The sequence below is a fragment of the Epinephelus lanceolatus genome, chromosome 15 (genome assembly GCF_041903045.1).
Source record: "Epinephelus lanceolatus isolate andai-2023 chromosome 15, ASM4190304v1, whole genome shotgun sequence".
NCBI lineage: Eukaryota > Metazoa > Chordata > Actinopteri > Perciformes > Serranidae > Epinephelus > Epinephelus lanceolatus.
Window position 1 is genome coordinate 13,090,837 of NC_135748.1, and position 21,030 is coordinate 13,111,866.

The 21,030-nt window shown below is 42.4% G+C and overlaps 1 protein-coding gene across 10 annotated transcripts in view; it reads left to right on the plus strand.

Annotated features, from left to right (window-relative positions):
- Nucleotides 1–21,030, plus strand: part of myt1lb (myelin transcription factor 1-like, b) — a 125,596-nt gene that overhangs the window by 84,854 nt on the left and 19,712 nt on the right. For 7 of the 10 annotated variants that reach the window (XM_078174922.1, XM_078174928.1, XM_078174921.1 and 4 more), the window contains exons 6-11: nucleotides 624–1,811; nucleotides 5,972–6,106; nucleotides 11,234–11,324; nucleotides 12,577–12,684; nucleotides 14,455–14,681; nucleotides 15,237–15,523. In XM_078174922.1, coding sequence (XP_078031048.1) covers nucleotides 624–1,811; nucleotides 5,972–6,106; nucleotides 11,234–11,324; nucleotides 12,577–12,684; nucleotides 14,455–14,681; nucleotides 15,237–15,523 — 2,036 coding nt within the window. The remainder of the gene's footprint in view (nucleotides 1–623; nucleotides 1,812–5,971; nucleotides 6,107–11,233; nucleotides 11,325–12,576; nucleotides 12,685–14,454; nucleotides 14,682–15,236; nucleotides 15,524–21,030) is intronic. The other 3 variants (XM_078174923.1, XM_078174925.1, XM_078174927.1) reach the window with 1 other exon arrangement.

Here is a 21,030-nt window from a genome sequence, read left to right on the forward strand (position 1 = left end):
TAACCTTTTGCAGCCTGTCAGAATCAATTAGGCAGTGAAAGGAATTCTAAAGATACTGATGATTGAATGAAAAAAGAACTTAACTAGCAAACGTTGAATAGCTACTGACTGGGGTTCATCGTGTTGCAGATGGAACACCATATTATCTCTCATATTTTAGACTCTCCTGTTAAAAAAAAAAATGCTCACTGTAATTCAAAGATTTTCTCACAGTGTTTTGATTCACACTGCTGAACAATGACTAAAATGCTATCTCATTTGCAACTATTTACAGAATTCTTCAGTAATATTATTAATCGTAAGACCTGTGAATTTCTGTTTCTAAAGACATCCAGGAAATAAGGGCAAGAAGAAGACTTGCCAAAGATATATTCCCTAGTTTCATAGATCCCCATTTACCAGAGCATCTTTCTCTGGAACTTTCCCCAGCCGCTATATTTAACTTCCTGTGCTGATTCACGATTCAGAACACAAGCTGCTGTTAAGACTCTCAAAGTAAATTATTAGGGGAAGCAAAGAGTTCCTTATCCAATTTAGATGGACCAAGCCCAGAAATCTGATTTACCAGTAAAATAGAATGACGGAAATGAAATTACAAGACGTTTGTTCTTTCTTTCCAACAGAGGACGATCAGATGAGCAGCAGCGAGGGGGGCGAGGGCGATGGCGGAGGTGGTGGCGGCAGTGCCAAATCCGGCCCGACGACGGAGAAGGACGACAACAACAACGACGAGTACGAGAACTACGATGAACTCGTGGCCAAGTCCCTTCTCAACCTGGGCAAGATCGCGGAAGACGCCGCCAACCGAGCCATGACAGAATCTGAGATGAACAGCAACTCCTCTAACAGCGCAGAGGAAGAGGAAGAGGAGGATGAAGAGGAAGAGGAGGACGAAGAGGAAGAGGAGGACGAAGAGGAGGAGGAGGAGGAGGAGGAAGAGGAGGAGGAAGAGGAAGAGGAGGAAGAAGAAGAGGGGGAAGGGGATGAAACACAGAGGGGTGATCTGACTTTGGACGTTGACAGTGATGTGGTTCGGGAGACGGTGGACTCCCTTAAACTTCTGGCACAAGGTCACGGTGCAGTATTGTCAGACAATTTAGATGGACAGGAGTTTGAGGACAGTACAGCCGGGAATGGGGATGAAAATGACTGTACTCACAATGGGGGAAACGCACATAATGGTGGTAATGGACAAGTTAAGATCAATAGTAACGGACAAATAGAAAACAGCGACGAGGAAGTGTGTCTAAGCAGTCTGGAGTGCCTAAGAAACCAATGCTTCGATCTTGCTCGGAAACTAAGCGAAACAAAGTCCACTGACCGAAACGGACCATCCCAGCAAAATCATTTTTCATGCGGGGATCCCAATCAACAGCCCCAGCATCACAGCTATGGGGATTTCCACCATAGTCAAGATGACAGACGAACGCTTGATAGGAACTATTCCGACATGGACAACCTCATGAAGCTTGAGGAGCAGCTGAGCCCACGCTCCAAGGCATTCTCCAGTTGTGCGCAGGACAACCGATACCACACCAACCTCCGGGACTTTGATGAGGACACAGCTTCCGTGACGTCGGACCGGTCAGAAGAAGTGTTTGACATGACGAAGGGTAACCTGTCCCTGTTGGAGAAGGCCATTGCACTAGAATCAGAACGTGCCAAGGCAATGCGGGATAAAATGGCGGCCGAGGCTGCCAGGAGAGACGGGGTGAGGTATAACCATGAAGACCATGGCCCGCGGCATGGCTACGGTGTTGAGCGTAAAGCCCGGCTTCCTGACGGCATGAAGAAGCCATTCTACCATAAAGGTGAGTGGATCTTTCAAAGGCCGACACGCTCAGATGCAGACCAAACCTCCACTGGGAACCATATCTACACAAGTGTAGACATGTTTACCTCATTTAACAAGCTCAGGTAAAATGTTTGTCTGCAACTGTTTGGCTATGTATTCTATCTATCCTGTACCGGAGACTAGACAGCCCACATGCATTCTGGGAACCTCACTATAACCCCAGGACAAGCTTTTTCAGCCAATTTGGAAATTCGCATCTCGGTAGCAGCGGGAGCGGCAGCAGCAGCTTATGTTGTTAAAATAGGCCAGCATGGAAACATCAGAGGGTAGGCTTGTCAGGCATAAGTAATGGCAATCTGCACGGCCTGTTAGGACCGCAAATCTCATCCCTGCGATGCAGCTTGGGGTAAAGCCGCCTATTTTTAAACCTGTGCAAGCACTTGGGAGAGGAAGCTACAAAACAGAGGCCCTCTGCCTTTAGAAAAGAATCAGTCTGTAGGGAACAAGGAAGCTTTTTACGTCTGTTTATGATGCTTATGACCTACTGTTACTGGTGCCACAGATAGACAGATATATATGGCTAATCATATAGTACAAATACTGCAGTATTCCATCAGTGGTAATTGTTATACAGTGTCTGCTTGTAGTATATACATACAGGATACAGTTGCAGTTACGCAGACATTGCAGTGGCATTTACAGTGGTTTGATTTCAAGCTCCCTTGTTTAACTCTTAATTATTTCTCTCATCATATCCTTGACTGCAACAATATTCAGACTTAGTTAGGTTAAATAATTTCCCCCCATAAGGAAGATATCAGATGAGACCAACAAATAGGAGCATGCTAATTCACAGCAGGGTTATATTACACCTTAAATGCCACACAACTCCCAGCAGGTATATATTGTGACTTAAATGCCACACAAATGTTAATTTCGAAAGCCTTCCCTGGCCCCTGTGTCTGGCTAATGTTGGAATAATGAGAGGACGCAAGACAGTTACGTCACGATAACATCTTTCCTCAGGCAAGATAGTAGCAGACACTCGTTGACCAGGGTTCCTGTGTGATTCATAAAACAGAGCGTGGAGAGGGAGGGGGGAACCAGGATTGGGGGGTGTTTCACAGAACAGCCCCACTCCCTAAGAGAAGCATGAGGCTGAGATGAAAATTGAACAGTATCAGAATGACCGATAACGAACGGCAGGCCAACTGACTGCACATTAATTATCCAGAGATGGTATGGTAATGGGGGCCATTTGCTATGCAAAGCGCAGACCGTCCCCAGCCACAATCAATATCCCCTGCTTTCTAATATGCCTTCCACTTGGCTGCTTCCAGTCTGTGCTATAGAAGCGTGGCAGGCATCACATATGTGTGGAAATGGAGAATGATTTCCAACATACTGTTCAAACACTAACAGTCAATGTAATAATCTGCCCCAAAAGAAGCCATTATTAAGAAGCCACATTTTACATGCAGACCAAGTTCGTTATCAACATGAAATTTCCCTGGCTTTATTGCACTGGTGCCAGACAGAAGAGCCAGACATGACATAGCAATATTGTACCAAACTCATATGCCCCTAACGTGACATAGATAGATGATAGCCACAGTGGATAATGAGGTGCTTTTTTCTGATGAATGAGACATGGATTTCATGTGGTGACTCAATTGTATGAGTAGGTGTGCTCCTTGCCACCTCTCAGCTTTGTCCTTTCTCAACCCTCCTATCTCTTTCACCTGATTGTTCTTCTCTTTGCTCGCACTCCACAACCTCTGGTTTATTTTGGCTCGTCAGTAAGAGCCTTAGGTGGAGCTACTTAGTTACACAGGCCTGTAAAACTTTAATCAGTGGTCTGTCTTTCTGTGGCATGAGATAATAGCTGCTCCTCTGACTACTTTGCTAATACTTGCTCTAGATAACAGTTTCTGTCACTCACATGGCTCCAAATTGATTATACAGTCTGATACAACACTATACTCCTGTAGCTCTGCTGTGAAAAGACATTAAAGGCTATTTTTGCGGCGTAAATGTTCTTAATTTTTATTTAAAATGTTAATGTAAACTTCATCCTGCAAGAGACATTTCATGTTGGCTGTAAGGAGAGTCATTGACCTTGTTTGAGAGTCAAAGTGTTTTAAAGGTGGACGGTTACATTTGCAGAAACGATGCCAGTTGGCACAGCTTGGCATCGCTGCTTTTTGGTGGTAACTATATCTGATCTGGGTTTCAAAGAAATAGGAGAACCAGGTTTTGGGAGGGGAAAGACAATCTTCTCCGGTGTGTGTCTGTGTGTGTTTGTGTGTGTGCTTTTTGAACCCCCATTGTCACACTCAGCTCAACAAACTGTCATGCAAAGGCACAAGTGGTTTTAATGAAGAGAAGCGTGATAAATTCTTAATTGAATCTAAACTGAAAGATGAAGTGCTTTTTGTTGAAGGTCACTAACACGAGAGTTGTAATATTTCACAAATCCTCACAATTTCATTACAGTAAACAAACTTCATGATCAAAAGATCTGTCAGCAAGCCAATTATTGCATCTTTGTCCTTGTCAGTCTTCACTCCATTACTTCAAATAAGCACAGCAATAAATAATGGGCCATGAATAAGAAATAAAATCCACTTAAAATTCAAATGTTTTTGGTTGCAATAGTCAAAGGTGTAGATTTGGTTTCAGAAGTGCGGGGGTACATAAAGTCAAAAGTTCCTCAGCTAAACTGAAAAACAACCAAAAATACTATTCCCTGCGTTTTACATATTCATATCAATCCGGAAGATAACACATCATCATGAAATCATGATTCCTAGATTAATGATAGTCAAGTACAGGAAATAGTGATGTTAATAGCTACAAGCGGAAAGCTCACATTTCGTTTTCATTGATAGCTATACTTATATATTTAATCATGTATCATCTCAGAGCACTGCCTTATCAATGCTGAAAATAAGATTTATACCTCTTAGTAAACCTTTTTTTTATTGCTGTTCTGGTGTTAGGGCAACAGCTTTGGCCCCTGTTCATATCCTGTCAGCAGTCTAGCACATCAAATCTAACTCCACTCTTGATCTTTGCGTTGGAGACTACTAGGAAAAGGTCTGGCTGAACCCATCATAATAATGTACCAAGGGAAAAAAACACTCTGGGATGTTTTTGCATTTATTTAAACCAATCACAATTGTCAAGGGCGGCGCTAAGCCCAGTGCACAGTAATAGTGCCTTTACAAGATAGTGTCGGGAGATAGCGGAAGGGAAGGTGAAGTCTCTCTGAAATAGGTGGCCATGGCAGGCTTATACCAAAGGTGTATAAAGAGAAATGGATACAGCATCGGAGGCAGGGCCCTGGTCATTGCTATGAAAGTTCCTCTGTGTGTAAAATCACGCAGATCTTCCACTCTGCTTCCATGTCTTTGGGTCCATGGAGCAGGCATGGAGACTCCTACAAGTCTTCCACTAACTTGAATGGGGATAAAGTGATTCGATTGTGCAACTTTTCAAGACTTTCAAAATGTTAGCAGACCAAATAGATCAAATTACAAAAGTGAAATGAGTCGTTTCGTGGGGGTTTTACAGGCATCTCTTTCACAATGAAAGTCTGAGGTAAAAATTATTTTCGGGCCAAATGGCATCACATGACGGGCCCAAAAATTGTAATTGCACGGTTTGGCCACTTTGTCAGATTGGCTTCAAAGCCTGGTGCCATTTGGTGTTGCCCGGTTTATACCCACAGTCAACATCCTGAGAGTCAGGCTATCCTGTAAAATACCACATTAACAACTATTCTAACAGCAAATACAAAGGGGGCCATTTAGAATGTTTATGTTGTCAAGAGAGAAAAGGTCTACAGAAATAGCGCTCATCGCAATAGTAATTGAAAAGTCCAGGACATCCAGGACGAACAGACATGTTATCTAAACAGCCAAACTGCACATCTTGTGTTCATCAACATCTGTTCCTTATTGATACAGCTGTGTTCAGCTTTCAACATGTCATATACTTTCTGTTATTCACATATGGCATTTTAACTCCCTTAAAACTTACGTGACATCTGGGAGATATGTTTCTGTGCAACTTATAGCTCTGATGTTTGCAGCTGCCACAATGCCAGCCTCACATGAGCTTATGTGTTCTTTTGTCATGTGCCATCACCTCAATATGACTTTCTGCTCGCAGATGCTTCACGTGCAGACAAGAAGGAAAGTCGATGTCCGACACCAGGCTGTGACGGCACGGGCCACGTTACAGGCCTCTACCCCCACCATCGGAGTCTGTCCGGCTGTCCGCACAAAGACAGGGTGCCTCCAGAAAGTAAGCACTTCAGCCACACACCAGCCTAAACACTGGTTTGGCTCATTTACCCAACCTGTGGCCTCCGTGCTCTTTGATGTTCAGGAATCAGCATGTTTCCCGTGATCACTGCTGTGTCTGGCTCGTTTTATGTGCTGTGTACTTGCTGTCTTGGGACTTTGTTTGATATTTCAGCAGGGGGTACAGTGAGGGTCAGACAGGTCACAGCTGCACTTCTCTTATGACCTTTTGCATGGGGCCATGGTTATGCTTGTCGATTGCCTGTCTAGTGTGCCGTGGTGACGAGGTGGGGAGTGACGCCTTGGTGATGCACAAATAGTGGCAATGCAGCAATTGATGGGATGGTCAAGAGCTGTCAATCTGTGGCTTACTTGACTGCATGAGACTTTCTCTTCCACTAGATTGACTGACAGTGATTGAGAGCATATGATAATCCCATCCACTGCTGTTGGCTTCATCATTGTAGGGGATATATGGGCTGCATGCTTCTTCACAGCACGATTTATTGTTGAATGTGTGACTGATAAGAAAAGGTTAAATGTCATGTTTTTGTATTTCATTAATTTGCGTAGCGTTTTAAAGTTAATTGAGTCTTAACATTTCAATTTTTTGCAAAAAGTTGAGAATGCTCACAGACCTTGATAACACTGAGCCTGCCTCACTCATCCATGCCATGAACTCCATTCATTTATTTATATTCCTTGCTCAATTAAGTTAGTTGAATGGAAAGGCTGTATCATATCTCGGAGCCACGGATCAAGTGAAGTGGCAATAAACATTAGCCTTGAATGAATAGTGAGTTTTCCTTTCGAGATTTCACCCCAGCTATTTAGTCTCATTCACCTTGTGCAAACTTCTCAATAAAAGCCCCTTTACATGTTTCATTAACTGCAGCGTGAAAATCAAGTTATGATCTGTCATGACCCAGACTGCAATCAAAATAAAAGAGGGTTTTAATAATGGCAAAGAAATTAGTTACCATTAAAGCGAGGCTTGTAAAGACCAGCAGTGTCACAGATGACTCTTGTTCTGCGGAGCGCCGCTTGCATAAAGGTCCCTAACCTGAGCTGTACTTGTCTCCCAGAAATCTGAAATGACTCAGAGCTGTTGACCTTGACTGGGATCAAGAGCCCCAAAATGGAATTTGGAATGGGCTTGAATTGATTGTCACTGGAGATTTTGGAATATGATGTCTGTGTTCCTCCTCTTGTTCCTCACTTGTGTTGATCGGGCTGACTTTTTTTGGGAACTGATACCACTAATACTGCACAGGATGCTTTGGATCACAGAAAGTTCTCTTCTTGATCTTTGTGGCATCATCTTCAGTTCTTCTTCCCTGACTTTAAAAGGATACTTGAGAGTGAAACACACACACACACACACACACCTTGTTGCTGTAAAAAGGTGACCTGCTTTAGGCGGCTTCAGTTATAACTGGGTCTCTGCATTATCAGCCATGTAGCAACCAGTCACTAGGTTTCTGTCAATATGTGGTCAATAGTCTCATGCAGACTCCTTGCTTTACCACTTCAAAGATGCCCTCCATCCAAAATCAGGTTTTTAACCTCGTCTGTATGGTGTGTGTTTTTTTTTTAATAGAACTTAGATTTCGGGGGGGGGGGGGGGGGGGGGGGATGCATTAGTTTTTCAGAAAATAGACTGTTTGAAATAATGGACAAAGCTACGATGACAGCCTCCATTGGTTTGTGGTCTGCCGTTTGGAAGCCTCAATCAAGTTCAGCAGTTTGGCCAACACCGTCTTGGTTTTGGTGACTATGCTTGGACAAGAGGTTGAAGCTGTGGAGGAGCGAGGGGGGGATCTGACTCACAGACCATAGCGGTACCTCACAGACAGTCTGTCACTTAAGCGGTCATACCCTTAAATATCCGTAACTTTGAGCCTTAATAAAATATAAAGGCGTGGGTTATATGAAAATTCACCCCCCGGTACAGTTGTCATGAATGTTAAAATTAGCTATAGGGGTGAAAACTGTTTCGTGTATCACACTGTGAACATTTATTTCTGCTTTGAAGTTTGGCATTTTAACATAGGGGTCTATGGGGATTTACTCTATTTTGAAGTCAGCCTCAAGTGGCCATTTGATGAACTGCAGTTTTTGGCACTTGCGCATTGGCTTTGTTTTTCAGCCTTGGAGGTTGCTACCCTGGAAATCCAGAGTTCTCGCGAGAGCACAATTTGAATTTGCTCAGTGAGTCACTCTGGCAATCAGTAATGATGCTCATTACCTATGCCCATGAAACCGAGCTGCACCAATCACATCGGTCTATCTGATACAGGCGGGCCAGAGGCGAGCTAAACAGATGACGACAGTGCTGCGACAATGAAGTCCGGAATCAGTCAGTAAACATTGCAAGATGGCTACGGATGAACACCAGTTGTTTGAAACGGCTTTGGGCGCTACAATGAACGAGTTAGACTTGGCTTTTTCTCTAAAAGAGGAACAGAAAACGGCGCTCGAGTCTTTCCTTTGCAAGAAGGACGTTTTTGCTGTTTTGCCGATACGGCAAGAGTCTAATCGACCAGTTAGCTCCGCTGGTAGCTAAGCGTATACGTCACCCCGTGTATTGTTCTGATTGGTCATATTGTTATCCAATTGCGTGCAGTGATATTTACAAATGCGTGCTTGAGTTGGGCCATTTTAATTACTCATGGCCAGACCCTAAATCTTTCTAGATTTGGGTCTGGATTTCCAGGCTAGGAGGTTGCCACTTGGTTAGAACAACACACGACCATGAATCACTTTTTGAGGTAATATATAACAGTTCAGGCCATCACATTGATAAAGAAACTTTGCACAAAAACAATAAATATGGTGCATGAAAGAAAAATGTCTAAAGTGAGGAGCAAAATGCATGTTTTCACATTGATATGTTACAAAGTAGGCAAAAATAAACTTTTTTAATATATTAAAAAGAAAAACCCAGAGGGAGCTCAAGATTTCAAAATGTATTTACCCTCACAATGTTTTGATTACACGCTCTAAGTTCCACTTAAAAGATGCTGTTAACACTTTTAAAGATTTTACACAAATTTGGGAAATTCTTATTTTGTAAGTCATTCTTACTAATCTATTCAGTCTCAAAGTAATTTGCTACAGCATATAAACACAATTCCAACTTCAGTAGTTTCAGAATTACACACACTAGTGAGTTTCTCTTGAGTTTTCTTTTTAATATAACGTTAGTTTTCAGACTGAAAAGTAGAGGGGTCCAACACTTACTTCTGAAAAAAGTGCAGGGGGCATGTTCCCTGTGTCCCCCCTGTAAATTACACCCCTGCTACAAGACATATCATAAGCAACACAAGCAGTCAACACCATGGCTAAGTGTTTTCACCTCTGAACTGCAGTGTTCCAATGACAGTCTCAGAAATACGGATTCTGACTTCAATCCTGTAACATTACTGCAAACAAGAGGAATCAGGAGAAGACAGGTTGTGTATCGGCATTTTTTGCTCAGTTTTAACTTGTCAGAGGTGGTGATCAGGAACAAGGTTTATCTGATGTTAGCAACACGTTATTAGCAGTTTGATAACGTGGTCAAGCTGAAGACTTATGTTATCTTTTACCGTCTACAAGCAGAGGTTTGTGTGTTTGATGAGCAGAGTTGAAGGTGAGCAGGTACGCCCGAGCTGCAGGCCAGCGGCTGAGGGGCGGGGCTAATTTGTATTCATAGATTTGCACATACTAAATGAGGAAAAGGTGTAGAGATACATCTTAGTCATTTTAAGGCATTAAGGGGTTTTTATTCATGAAAAAAAAAAAACTTCTAAATGTGTAATTTTGATGAACAGAGATGAGTTTTTAGGGGTTTAGTCAGTGCCCGGAGAGGAACTTTAAAGGTAAAGATGAGTACATGTCACACATGTAGCTGCCTGTGGGAAGGATTCAGCTATGGGCAAATCTCTCTCCCCTATTAACACATTTGCTGTACTGAATGGACGATGTATTATTAATGCAGTGGCTTCATTTAATTGGGAAATCACACAGTGCAACCAGACTGTTCCTTGGGAAATGTGAAAAATGACGATTAAATTATATCTCAAATTCATTAATTCCCATTCCTGTTTGCTCATTGTGGCTCTTTTCTGTAGAATGCTAAAATATTTAATCAGCTCACATGGGAGTCTTTGTTTTTGTCTTTAAAGTGAATTACCTTTGTAACATGCAAGGCGTTCAGAGCCACATTTCTTCCTGTTTGCTGCCTTGTATTATTCTTTTTTTCAGGATCCCTGTAGTTCTATGTGTGCCCACTGAATCAGGCCCAGTGCTTTAATGTCTTGCCATTCTAACTGTGTCTTTGCAGAGGGCAGGGCAAAACTGGGATATGCATAATGTATTGGCTTGTGGCATGTTGAGGTGGCAGGCTTTGTCCAATTACCTGCACCGAAAGCCAATTAGTATGTGAGGGAAGGAGGATGATGAGGGGTTAAGGTTTAAGGGGGTGATAATGATGAAGCTGGTGCCGATGGGGTTTGGCCCTGCGCGCCACTGATTTCGAGACAACCCTTCCCCGCGCCTGCGCCTGCGGTGCTCCAACGGCTCCTCTCGGACATCCATAGATCATTAATCTAATTGGCTGGTTGCCGAGGGGATCTGAGACAGTTATGGACTGTTTTAATGGTAAATGGTATTGAAGACCGAGCTCTCTACCCTAACAACGCAGGGATGATAACAAAGCACACTCTATCAAGGAGCTGTATTCCATGTGTCTGCTTCTTCCATTGATTTCAAGGCTCGTGTTTTGCATGATTGCTAGCTGTTGGTTGCTCTGCTCTCTGCATGCCCAAAATTTCCTTCCATTTCTGCCTCTTCCTGGCTTTGTCCTGTTAAACTTAAATGACATCTTTTTATTCATGACTGTCCCTATTCCATGAATACTAATTTGAAAGGCTGGATAAGTGGAAGCAATATGGTGGGAAACCTTGCCTGCCCTCTCAAACTAGTGTTCATTAAAATGAAGAAGAGGTCATTTGGGTTCACACAGGCTCATTTCTTAATGATGTTTATAATGCCAAGCTCCTCACACACTAATAGAGCTCGTGCGCGATTGTAAGGGGCTCCTAACCTTCCCTGTCTTTCACTCCTATCTCCTGTCTGCGTGAAGTTGTGGCTATGTATGAGAATGTTCTTAAGTGTCCTACGCCTGGCTGCACGGGACGTGGCCATGTCAATAGCAACAGAAACTCCCACAGAAGGTAAGTGACAGCCTGCCCATGTGAAACTGGCACTGTCCATGTTGCATCCTCCGTTTTTCACTGTGGGACTTTTTTTTAATGATGTATTCTGAAATAATTTTTGTCATCCTCATCTTTTTGTTTAGTTATTCTCAAACCCATTCTTTTTGTCTTTGCAACACATTATTTGTGTGTGTGTGTGGATACGTTTAGTCTTACAATTTTTGGTATAACGGAATAATTAAAGTAGTTCAGCTGCTCAACAATCCTGTGGTTTAACTGAGTCTGATTAGAATGCAGCAATTCACACCTTCCATGGCATAAATCATTTATCAGCTCATGGTGAAAAAATGGCATCTATCAGGTGCAGGTTTGGAGGGAGAAACTGAAATAGCAGGGCACCATTGCCAGTGCTGTCAGACGGGGCGAGGTGACAGTGAAAGAGGAGTGTCACCCACAGCAGATGCTCAGGGAGTCGGGCATAGCAGCAGCCATTAGCACCTTTCTGCCACTCAGCCAGGGTGACAGGAGAGGTGCAGACCTGGGAGGACCAGAATGCCTCCATGCTGTGCTCAGTGACACGGCTGCAGCGCAAAATAGGCACGCACATGGACAAACTTTCACTTTTACTAGAAAGAGCTGATATAAACCTCCGTACTGCCGCACACTTCCCAACCTGATACACACTCTTATACCTGCACACAGTCATGCACATCTGATGACAGGTGCTCATGAACACAACTCTATACTGGCTTCAGGCCATTGTCAAAGATAATTTTTTCACTGCGGCCCAGCACACCACAGTTGACAGACTGGATGGAGTATAATAGGGGTTAAGGATAACAACATGAACTTTTGTCACATTTGGTCAGTTAGTTGTCAGGAGGAAGTTTTACAGCCGTAGATGATATTGGAGCATGTTGAAGGTGATGTAGATCCCAAGTGTATGTGAGTGTATGTCTTGTCAGCATGTGTGTGAAGGAAACAATTTTTTTTATGTGCATTTGTCCAAATGAGAATATCTATTCAAAGTGGGAATATCTATTCAAAGAATTATTTCAAGCCATTCAACGAGAAATATGCAGGCTGTTGCCAATTGTAATTGAAATTTTTGTATTTCAAACGAATACTTTATGAACTATAGTCAGGTATTTTCAAATGTGTAGACATTTAACATTATGTGCAATGTGCATTCAATGTAACATTTTCACTTACCAAAATGTGTCTCAGATTCAAGTTCCAAAATGCAACTTAAGTGGCTTTCTCATTTCAGTCTGTCAGGATGTCCCATTGCTGCAGCTGAGAAGCTGGCCAAAGCCCAGGAGAAGCACCAGGGCTGCGACGGCCCCAAGTCCAACCAGGCCTCTGACCGAGTCTTAAGGTAGTATTCACTCTTCACTTTCACATATATCATAAATGTTGAAATTCTCTGTTGGAGCAGCACAATTGCCGGTATAAAATGTTGGCATCATACATTTCTGCAAACCACATATGTTGCATTTGTTATTTTATGTCATATCAACATTTCTAAAGTAATATAGTTCAGATTACATTCATATGAGCTGAGTTTCTTACCAGAAGGGGGGAGGGGATAGTGGGTGGCATCAGGCCTAGGCGAGATAGCTGCCAAGCAGCTGACCACTGTTCAAGACTAGACACATTTCCAGCAGTGTTTTTGGTGACAATAACAGGTATTGTTTTCATGAGATGTCCAGGCATTTTTTTTGCCATGTTTTTGGCGACCAAACCAGTCATTTTTTAACTAGACGTCTGGGCATTTCCAGCCATGTTTTGGCGACATCCAGGTGCTTTGTAACTAGATGTCAGGACATCTCCAGCTGTGTTTTTGGCGACAAAACTGGGTATTTTTAACAACAAATTAGGACAGTTTCAGACATGTTTTTGGAAACCAAATCAGGTATTTTTTGACAAAACATGGGGACATTTCCAGCCTTGTTTGTAGCCACCAAACTGGGCATTTCAAGCCAAAACGTGATTTTTTTTTTTTCCTAACCCTAGCCAAGTCTTTTTTGTGCCTAAATCTAACCACACTTTAACCACAGTTGTCACAACAACAAAAAATGAAAATTGAAATGTCAAGAAACGTGAAGTTTCAAAACATCCACTACATTTGAAATTTTAACATATCCATGGTTTGCAAAAGTGTTCAATGCCAACATTTTCTGCCATTTAGGTTGGTTGAACGTAGCCAAAATATGGGATGGAAAGCACATAGCATAGGTACATTTTGTTCTACAGCCAGCTCCTAGTGCATAATCAATCAATATGTTGTCTGCTGTCACAAGGTGTTAGATATAAAATGTCAGAAAGGTCAGACACTAAAAGGCATGCAAATGTGTATTTTATATTAAGGTGTACTGGCTGTAATGCGATGTAATACTTATTATGTAGAGAACTGCTATTCAGTCATGTTGGAAGGTTCTTTTGTTCTGCATTTTGTGAAGCGATTGAGATTTTAAGTCTCCCCTTTTTGTTTTATGTTTATGTTCTTTTGTCCCCTGAGAATACTTCCAAGAGACTGCATGTTCATTTCTGTGCTCACTATTGAAGGCAAATCGTTTTATTAGATTCTAACAAAATTGGCCTCATTTATCATGGCGAAGGCAGAGCTTTTTGAATGAGGGTTTCTTTGATAGTCATGAAAATGCTATGATGAAAAGTCATAAGTAATAGTAAAATTTATATTTATATCTAAATGGAACATCAACAGCACACGATCTTACATTTCATTTCTTCCTGGGCTTAGATTGAGGATATAAATGCATATCAAATGATAAAAGCACATCAAAAGTATCCAAGTGTAATAAAAGAAATGCAGAAATTCAATTTTGACTGTTTTTATTGACCAGGCATGAAAAACACTTGTAGCACTTGTATTTTTTTGTAACGCAAGAGGAAGAAAACATCCATGCCATGGTGTATAAAAAGGACACCCCACACCCTAAATCACCCCACCTTTACCATCCACCAGCATCATCCTCCATATTCTAATCCTGGAGTATTACCATAACAGTCTGCCCCTTCCTTGCATCTGCCCATTTTTTAACCAAACCCCAAGTTCCCTCTCCTTCCCCTGGGCAATGTTGAGTGCCTCGGTCCAACTTCCACCCCCTCGTCATTTATTTTCCAGGCCTATGTGCTTTGTCAAACAACTGGACTATCCACAGTATGGTTACAAGAACAATGTTTCCACCAGCACGCCCCGCTCCAACCTGGCCAAGGAGCTGGAGAAGTACTCCAAGACCAGCTTCGACTACAGCGCCTTCGACGGCAGTAACAACCACCAAGTGTATGGGAAACGGGCCATCGCACCCAAAGTTCACGGACAAAGAGACACCTCCCCCAAAGGATATGACGGTACTACATCACTGCAAGTTAAAATTGGCTACATTTATTTCCCCCAGACATTCCCATGTCAACTTTTTCATTTCTCCTGTCGTGAATTTACTGTTCATCACAAGATTATGACAAAATTCCATTGAGCTGTATCAAGCGTATCAAGCAGAAATATTTTGTAGAATCTTTTAATGTGGTGTTTTATTTTAAATTTAAACAGTACAAATTAAAATACCAAATCTAATAGACTTTTTTCCAAGGCTTTTGTTTTATGCATCTAAAAACCATAAAAGGTGGAGAAGGCAGTCATCTTCTTAAATTAGTTCATGATCTGCAGACTTTGGCGCAGGTTTGCAGGTTAACTTCTGACATACACCAACATGAACACACTTCATCAGAGATATACTGATGGATAAACCCACCTAGATAATTTATTCACCTTTATGAATGGAAAAACAATATACCTGCCTTTTAAGGCACCTAAATCTATATAATACATCAATGCAAGTATTTATCAAAATGCAGAAGTCTTTTTTTTTTTTTTTTCATTTTGAATTTCTTTACCGCGACTCACAGCCAAACGTTACTGCAAGAACTCCAGCTCGGCCAGCAGCACCACCAGCACCTACGCTCCCAGCAGTAGCAGCAGCAGCCTGAGCTGTGGGGGTGGAGGAGGGGGCGCAGGAGGAGGCAGAGGGGGCGGGGGCAGCAGCGCCAGCAGCACCTGCAGCAAGAGCAGCTTCGACTACAGTCACGACATGGAGGCCGCCCACATGGCAGCCACGGCCATCCTCAACCTGTCCACGCGCTGCCGGGAGATGCCCCACGGCATGGGGGGGAAGCCCCAGGACCTGTGCTCGCAGGTAGGAGGGGAAGGAAGGCTTAATAATTCCAGGGTGTCTCCAGGTCCTTAGAAAGTCCTGAAATTCAGTTTGATAAATATTAGGTCGTTAACTAGTCTTAGACTTAAATTTGTAATTGCCACAAACAAATTTATCTTATTTAATTTCTTTTTGTCGAAATTAGTCGAGCTCTTTCTGATGTTACAAGTCTTTTAACGCACCACTGAACTTTACTTTATACTTGCACTCACCTGTTGGCAAATGTAGTTCAACCTGTCTCACTCGAATAACCATATTCCTATGTAAAATCTACATCTGCACAGGACCACATATATACTACTTACCTTTATACCTGCAATGCTTGAAAAACAAAAAGATGATTTGTCCAAAAATCAGTCTGTATTTGGTCGATTTGCTACATTTGGTTTAAAAACTATCTTGAAAGGGTTTTTAAAAAGCATTAAAGTGTCCGGTACCTGTAGACACCCTGATTCATATTGTATATTCTGTCACCCAAATGCCAAACAATGACACGCTGTGAGATCAACTGGTGCATTCTGGTGAGTTTTTGGTTTGGTTGAGCAGGGCGCTCTTATATTTAAAATGAAAGGAAGTTACAAGCATCCCCTGATTTGACACTGCAGCCTCACATGACTCTGTACTCACTTCACCTTTGTAAGACTTTGGCCTCCTGCTGCAGTCACAACAAAATCCACTGACAGATTATCTCTGTGCTTCCTTCATTATACTAATGCTGGCAGTGAGAACTGACAAAGATAGGGAGATTTGAGCTGCGCACACCACACGTACACACACACTCACACACCCACACACACACACACACATTCCATTAAAGATCCGGGGCTGTGTCTTACACTCAGGGCTCAGCAGGGCAGTTTTTTATTTTCCGTCTGGGGATCAGATAGGAGCAGGACGAAGCGCCGTTTGACACGGCGTGAGCCCAGTGTGTCATTTCTGAGGAGATAAGGTGACGGTGTTTCTGTATTATCTGAGCCCAGATGCTGAGCTGGAAAATGGGGGCCAGAAAGAGAGCGCACAGCAGAGGGCTAATGCTGGCTTAATGCTAATGTTGACAGCGGAGACTGCCAGAGAATGAGAGTGAGGGTGTTAGAATTGAAAATAAAGAATGAGAGCAAAGAAAGCCTTTTTGGCGGGAGGCGTCTAAATGTCACAATGCAGGAAGAGGGGAGAGGAGGATGCAGGAGAGGAGAAAGGTACTGAGGAAAAAGAGGGGAGAGCAGAGGAAAAGAAAAGGGAAGAATGAAAGCCAAAAGCAACATACTTCCAAAGAAAAGTGGAACGGAATAAACTTGGCGGGAACAAACGCCCGAAGCAGTCAGGACTTCCTCTGGTCCTACCTCATTTCATTGTCTGTCCTTCTGCTTCGGGGCCAGACAAGCAGGATGCTCTCAGGGCAGGATGGGAAGACGGGAGACTTCAGAGGAGGGTTTTTTTTTCTTCTTCTTTCTCTTTCATCTCAACACCTCACCTCGTGGCGCACACTGTTCCTTTCTATGTCTGAATGAAACTTCACACACACACACACACATCTATTCTCGCCTCCTTGTTTTTTCAGTCTGTCTATCCGCCTGTTTCTATTTCTCTCATTCTGCTCGTTGAATTTATTCAGCCAAAGTGTAATTTTCTCCTCTAAACCTCTGAGATTGTTTCATTTGAATAACTGATCAAGGCCTGAAGAGGTAAAACTCACCAGGATTTTACAAAAACTAAGCATGGATTGTAGAATAACCTGGAAGAAAATCTAAAGTTGAGTAGCAGAACAATATTTTTCTTCCCTCCTGTCTCAGTAATCATAATCAAATCATCAAATCTCAGGTGTGGAACCAATGGTCTGTGGAGTCAGGCAGCTGCATTTAGCATTTAAATTACTATACATGTGTTTCTGCATAAATTAGCCATTTTACTACAAATCATGAACACTGTATACTTAACATTAATACCATTTCTAAACCATACCATACTGTAGTTGTTTCTGTCTTCCAGGCAGGTACTTGTACATGTACCACTTCAAATTCCAGAGACTCCAAACATGCTCGAGATAACTGATGAATCACAATAAGCTTCATATCTGTGATATACTTTGCCTTTAGTTTTGTCAAATTGTTATTGGATTGGGTCCCAATGACAGATTTTACTCATACTTGTCTGAGTCACAAGGAGAACTTGCTCCAGCTCATTTGATTTCATTGCTTGCTTTTACATTCAGTGTCTGACACACGCAGTAAACAAAGGTACACTGTTGTAACACACACACAATATTATTCCTCCTTACAGTATTGCATGTCAGGTCTTAATATGATCCTTTTCATGTTAACAAGATAATTTTCATGCTATTAAATATTTTTCGTCATTACTAGATACCAAACAATTCAGTTTTTATTGGAAACTTTTCTTGTCTGCTGGTGCAGACAACACGCAATGATATAACAAGATAGTGACATTTTGCTATAAAAAATATCTTGTATAAGTCTTGACGGATCTTGTAAAAATGAGAAAATGTTCTCAGTATAGCGAGAAATAAAACAGAATTTTATTTGTCATGTGCAGCAATATGCTGCCATATGAATTTCAAACGCCTAATAAGGATGTTATTGATGTTATGACTTTGTAGAATGTTAAGAAAAGATTTTAACATTAGGCTAAGAAGAACAAACTATTAGACCTTTGGATTTCCCTGAGCAAAGCTGGTACTGATTCCATGGACATCCTAACATCCATAACACAAAATAAGATAGTATTTGTGTCAGAGTACTGTCAAACTGCACTCAAAGGTATAAACAGGCATTCAAGAATGTTTGCTAAAAGGACAGTTCACCCCAAAATCAAAAAAACAGATTTGTCCTCTTACCTGTAGTGCTATTTATCAGTCTAGATTGTTTTGGTGTTAGTTGCTGAGTGTTGGAAATATCAGCGTAGAGATGTCTGCTGTCTCTCTAATATAATAGAACTAGATGGCACTCGGCTTGTGGTGTTCAACACACCCAAAATATAATTTTGAAAAACTCAGAGGCAGTGTCTCTCTCCAGAAATCATGACCCTGTTACTCAAGATAATCCACAGACCTTGTTTTGAGCAGTTTCATGTAGGAACGATTTGCTTTCTGCTGAACTACGCCCTCCAACTGTATCACGGCACAGAAGGAAGTGTCCATCTATTGCTAGCTCATCTAGCACCACTGAACTCAGCTGAAGTGCACGCCCTTTAAGTTTACATCTCGCACTGTCACAAGCAGAAGCCTGTGGTCCTTGAGTAGATGCACGCTTCCTTCTGCATGGTGATTTAAGTTGGTCTTACTCCAAAGTCGTCGAAATCTGGTGCTTGGGCAGTGACTTGTGAGGTCAGACGCTAACGTAAAAAGCCATCCTTTAATGTTGGCAGGATACGCTGCCAGTTGCGGTTATACTTTAGGGCAGGTGGGAGGGGTTGTGAATGGGTCCAACAAACACCAACCTTCACCCAAGAGACCATCCCATAAGATTGTAAAGCCAAACCCTGTTCTTTTTTCCTAAACCCAACCACTTTGCGATGCGTTGTTGGAGGGAAAAAAAAACGTCAATTCGTGTTGTTGTACTGACGAAGTGGAATTATTTTGAAAGAAGACAATGCATGAAACAGGCACAACTTGACACGGTGTCCCGGAATGTCAACAACCAATGCAACAAGGGTATCTTTCACGTTGTGTCCGGACATGGAAGGTCCATGACCAAACATTGATATGTGACAAGGTCGGACTGAGAATGTGTTGGGTGATACGGTTGGCAAGTGTAGTTTGGTAGACAGAAAATAGTTCCTCCATGACACTGCTTACAAGGTCTGTGGATTATCTTGAGTAACCTGGTCATGATTTCTGGAAAGAGACACTGATGTTGAGTTTTTCAAATGTATTTTTTGGGCACTTTGAGCACCACAAGCCGAGTGCCATCTAGCTCCATTGTATTGGAGAGAAGGCAGACATCTCTACGGCTGATACCTCTAACACTCGGCAACTCACACTAGAACAATCTAGATTGATAAATAGCACTACAGATAATTGGAGAAATATGTGTTTTTGATTTTAGGGTGAACTGTCTCTTTAAAAATAAAAACAAAACAAAATTTTTGAACGATAAAGAGGAGGAAGGAGATGGTGAGCACAGTAAGAGAAAGGCTTAACGGAGTAAAGAAAAGGCCAGAGAGGAGAACAGGACATGATGCTGGTTTTATTTTAAGACCTGGAATAGGTGGGCAGAAGTAATGTGGTGAGAATAAGCAAGTGACCTCTCACGCTCTGGCCCTCTTCCTCCCAGCATCTCCATGGCAACAGAGGTCAGGGGTAACAGGAGGGCCAGAGCGAGAAAGGGGTGGTCTCTAATGAAGGAGGTGGGGTGCATTCTCACACATCATCCTTGTTAATGCGATATGAAGGGGTGGGTCATGTTAATTGGACAGTGACATACAATACAATGGCTGATAAGGAGAGGGCTGAGCATATTCACAAGGACACGATGAGGCATCGGATCTACTCCTCAGCAACTTGACCTTTATTTTACACAGACTGTTTCTATTGTTCTTACAGCCCTTTACTCATCACCTGCCTCCTTCTCTCTTTTCCCAGCTCCTAGCCAAACCTGCAGTTGAACTTTTACTCGAGTTTAAACAGTGAGCGTGTGCTTGATAGAAGCAGACACCTACATCATGGAATAATGTCAGCTGACAGTTGTGTAGACAGGTGTTATTGTAAAAGCTCAGCTTGTGCTGTGTCTGCTAAGCCTCATAATGAACAGCCTTTGTATTTAACACCCCATCATCTCTGTGTTTGTCTTTCATGATATCCAACTTTTTTTATAGTGCCTTTTATTATTCATGGTGAGATATTTTTCTCCACAGACTAATGACCCAGCGGTAATAGTGTTTTTCGGCCCCTTTTTTTCCCTACTATTTTTAAGTCCTCAGTTCAGCCACAGTTCTTGAAATATTCAAGCCCAGTCTCAAATCTATCACCCCGTGTGTTTGAGTCAGTGTGCGTCACAGAGGTTTTGGCTTCAGACACCAGGAGAATCCACCCCTAGGGACACTGTCGGCCGGAATCAACATTAGCGCAGGCTTTCCTACTTGTGAAAGGGAGGAAGGAGGATGAAGAGGAGAGGGGGAGATGAGAGAAGGAAGTCAGGGAGAGGGATGTTAATGAGAGCAAGGACACAAACACATGCCTGCCAAAACATAAGCCTCACGGGAATGGGACTTTTTTGGTATATACTGTACAGTATGTTTCAAATGTAGATTAAAGTAAAGGCATGTGTGCTTAGATGTATAGATACAAACTAAACCCAGAAGGCAAAGTGGATGCTTTGGTGAGCAGTCAGTCTTGTTGGATGTGGCCCACTTTGTTCCAGAACACAGTATAGTTCTGCCTCTATTTTTGGGATTGCAGCAGTCTAGTTCCAGCCACCGCTGCTCATCACTGCTCTCAACCCCACCCCTAACCCTCAGCCCCGGCCTGCCCCCCT